The 1,609-nt window shown below is 58.2% G+C and overlaps 1 protein-coding gene across 1 annotated transcript in view; it reads left to right on the plus strand.

Moving 5' to 3' along the window:
- The first annotated feature begins 72 nt into the window (after window positions 1-72).
- LOC113214012 (uncharacterized) overlaps window positions 73-1,609 on the plus strand; it is a 9,684-nt gene continuing 8,147 nt past the window's right edge. The window contains exon 1 of the mRNA XM_026433251.2: window positions 73-253. Coding sequence (XP_026289036.1) covers window positions 166-253 — 88 coding nt within the window. The 5' untranslated portion in view covers window positions 73-165. The remainder of the gene's footprint in view (window positions 254-1,609) is intronic.

Consider the following 1,609-nt stretch of genomic DNA (forward strand, 5'->3'; position numbering starts at 1 on the left):
TATTGATTGCAGGGGGCGCTGCTTGTGCACGGGGGCGCGCTGGGGGTGGGGGTGGCCTGGCGGGGCGCAGCCCGGCGCAGCTCCCTTGCCCCTCACTCGGCTCCAGGAGGGCGTTAGCGATCGGGCGTTACGGGCGCCCCGCCCAACCACCCCCTTGTAGCAGACATGGGGAGACCCGCGGGGACAGCAGCCATGGGCATCCACGCCGTCGTCCTCGCCTTCTTGGTGGTCGTCGCCACCCTCGCTGCTTCAGGTAAGGCCGCCTAGTCGCGCTGTGCGGCGATGACCCATTTCGCGCAGCCCTCATTCACCCCCATCCCGTCCATTGGAAGGACAGACGTCTTTTGTCTTTGTCTGGACAACGCATCTCCCCGAGGAGCAGGAGGCGCTCTTGTATAAAGTCTCATTCCCACCGGAGCCGGCGTGCTCTCCCGATGGCCTAGTGTCCTGGTTGTGTTTAGACGGCTATGTTATGTTTCGTGCGTCGGCGTTTCGTCTTTTGCCGAAGCGAATTCCAGTACGGGGGATGAGCGCCTCTTGAGTGAGGTTAAGGCAGGCCTAGGGGTGCGCACCGTGGGTGCTAGATTTAGGGAGAAGGGGGGGGGGGGTATTTAATCACCAACGCTAGCCAGCAGAAGTTGTGGGTGAGGTGTTCCCGGGAAGACTTCAAGTGTCATCAAGCGCTGCAACTCGTGGCACATGTATTGCAGAGATGTGAAATTTCCCCATGCTCACCCCTCAACACTATTTTAATACCAGCTTTTCTGATATCACGGAGTAAATGCATGCAGCCGGCAGTATGGATACCCTGTCAAAGGGATTTTGTCAAAATGACATTAATTGAGGTCAAAGGCAAGATTTGGTCATTTGCTGGCGCCAGCGCTAGCGCTAGCTTTGATAAAATTCAGACAGGGCTGGGTTTCATTTTGCATGCCTAAAGGTGCCCCTACCTTGAACGTCTCGAGACGATTGGGATCCCAAGGTAACACAAGGGGACGTTGGCGTCAAACGCTCCCCTGCCCTCTTTGGGCGCCCTGGGTAGGCCAACGTCTCCACAGAGCTGCTTGGCGGGTCGGCCTACCCGATGGGTCGCGGGCGTGATCATCGGCGCCAGGATGAGACGTTCATTGTGGGGACACCCTATGAGAGAATATTATCGCCATAGTGGCACGGATTTCTGGAAGTGTTTGGGTTGTTCAATGACTGGTCATCCTTGCCTCCCCCCCCTCCCGGCCCGCTGCTAGCCACTGTCACACGCAACCCTTAACCGACAACCTGTGGGCTGTGGGTCGGCGGGGGCGGGACCGCCCGTGCCCTCGCACCCCTCTCTTGCGGTGTGAGGCGGGGTTCAACAGGCGAGAATATATCAAGGAGTGTTCGAGAATCATGGCATATATGATTTTGGTTTTGCTCGCCACGCAATACGTGAACGGCCGTGCAGCCTCATCTCGATGTACAGGCACGCCGGTGCCAGGGGAGCACGATGGAATGGGGGTCATTAGATATGCGACCCACTGCTTGCCCGAGGTCAAGCCCACGCCCGTGACTGTATTATTCATTGAATAGAAGCCTCCCTCCCCTCCCTACCACCCTTTATCCCGTCTGCCCC

This window comes from Frankliniella occidentalis, unplaced genomic scaffold (genome assembly GCF_000697945.3).
Source record: "Frankliniella occidentalis isolate FOCC.00 unplaced genomic scaffold, Focc_3.1 Scaffold2, whole genome shotgun sequence".
Lineage (NCBI taxonomy): Eukaryota > Metazoa > Arthropoda > Insecta > Thysanoptera > Thripidae > Frankliniella > Frankliniella occidentalis.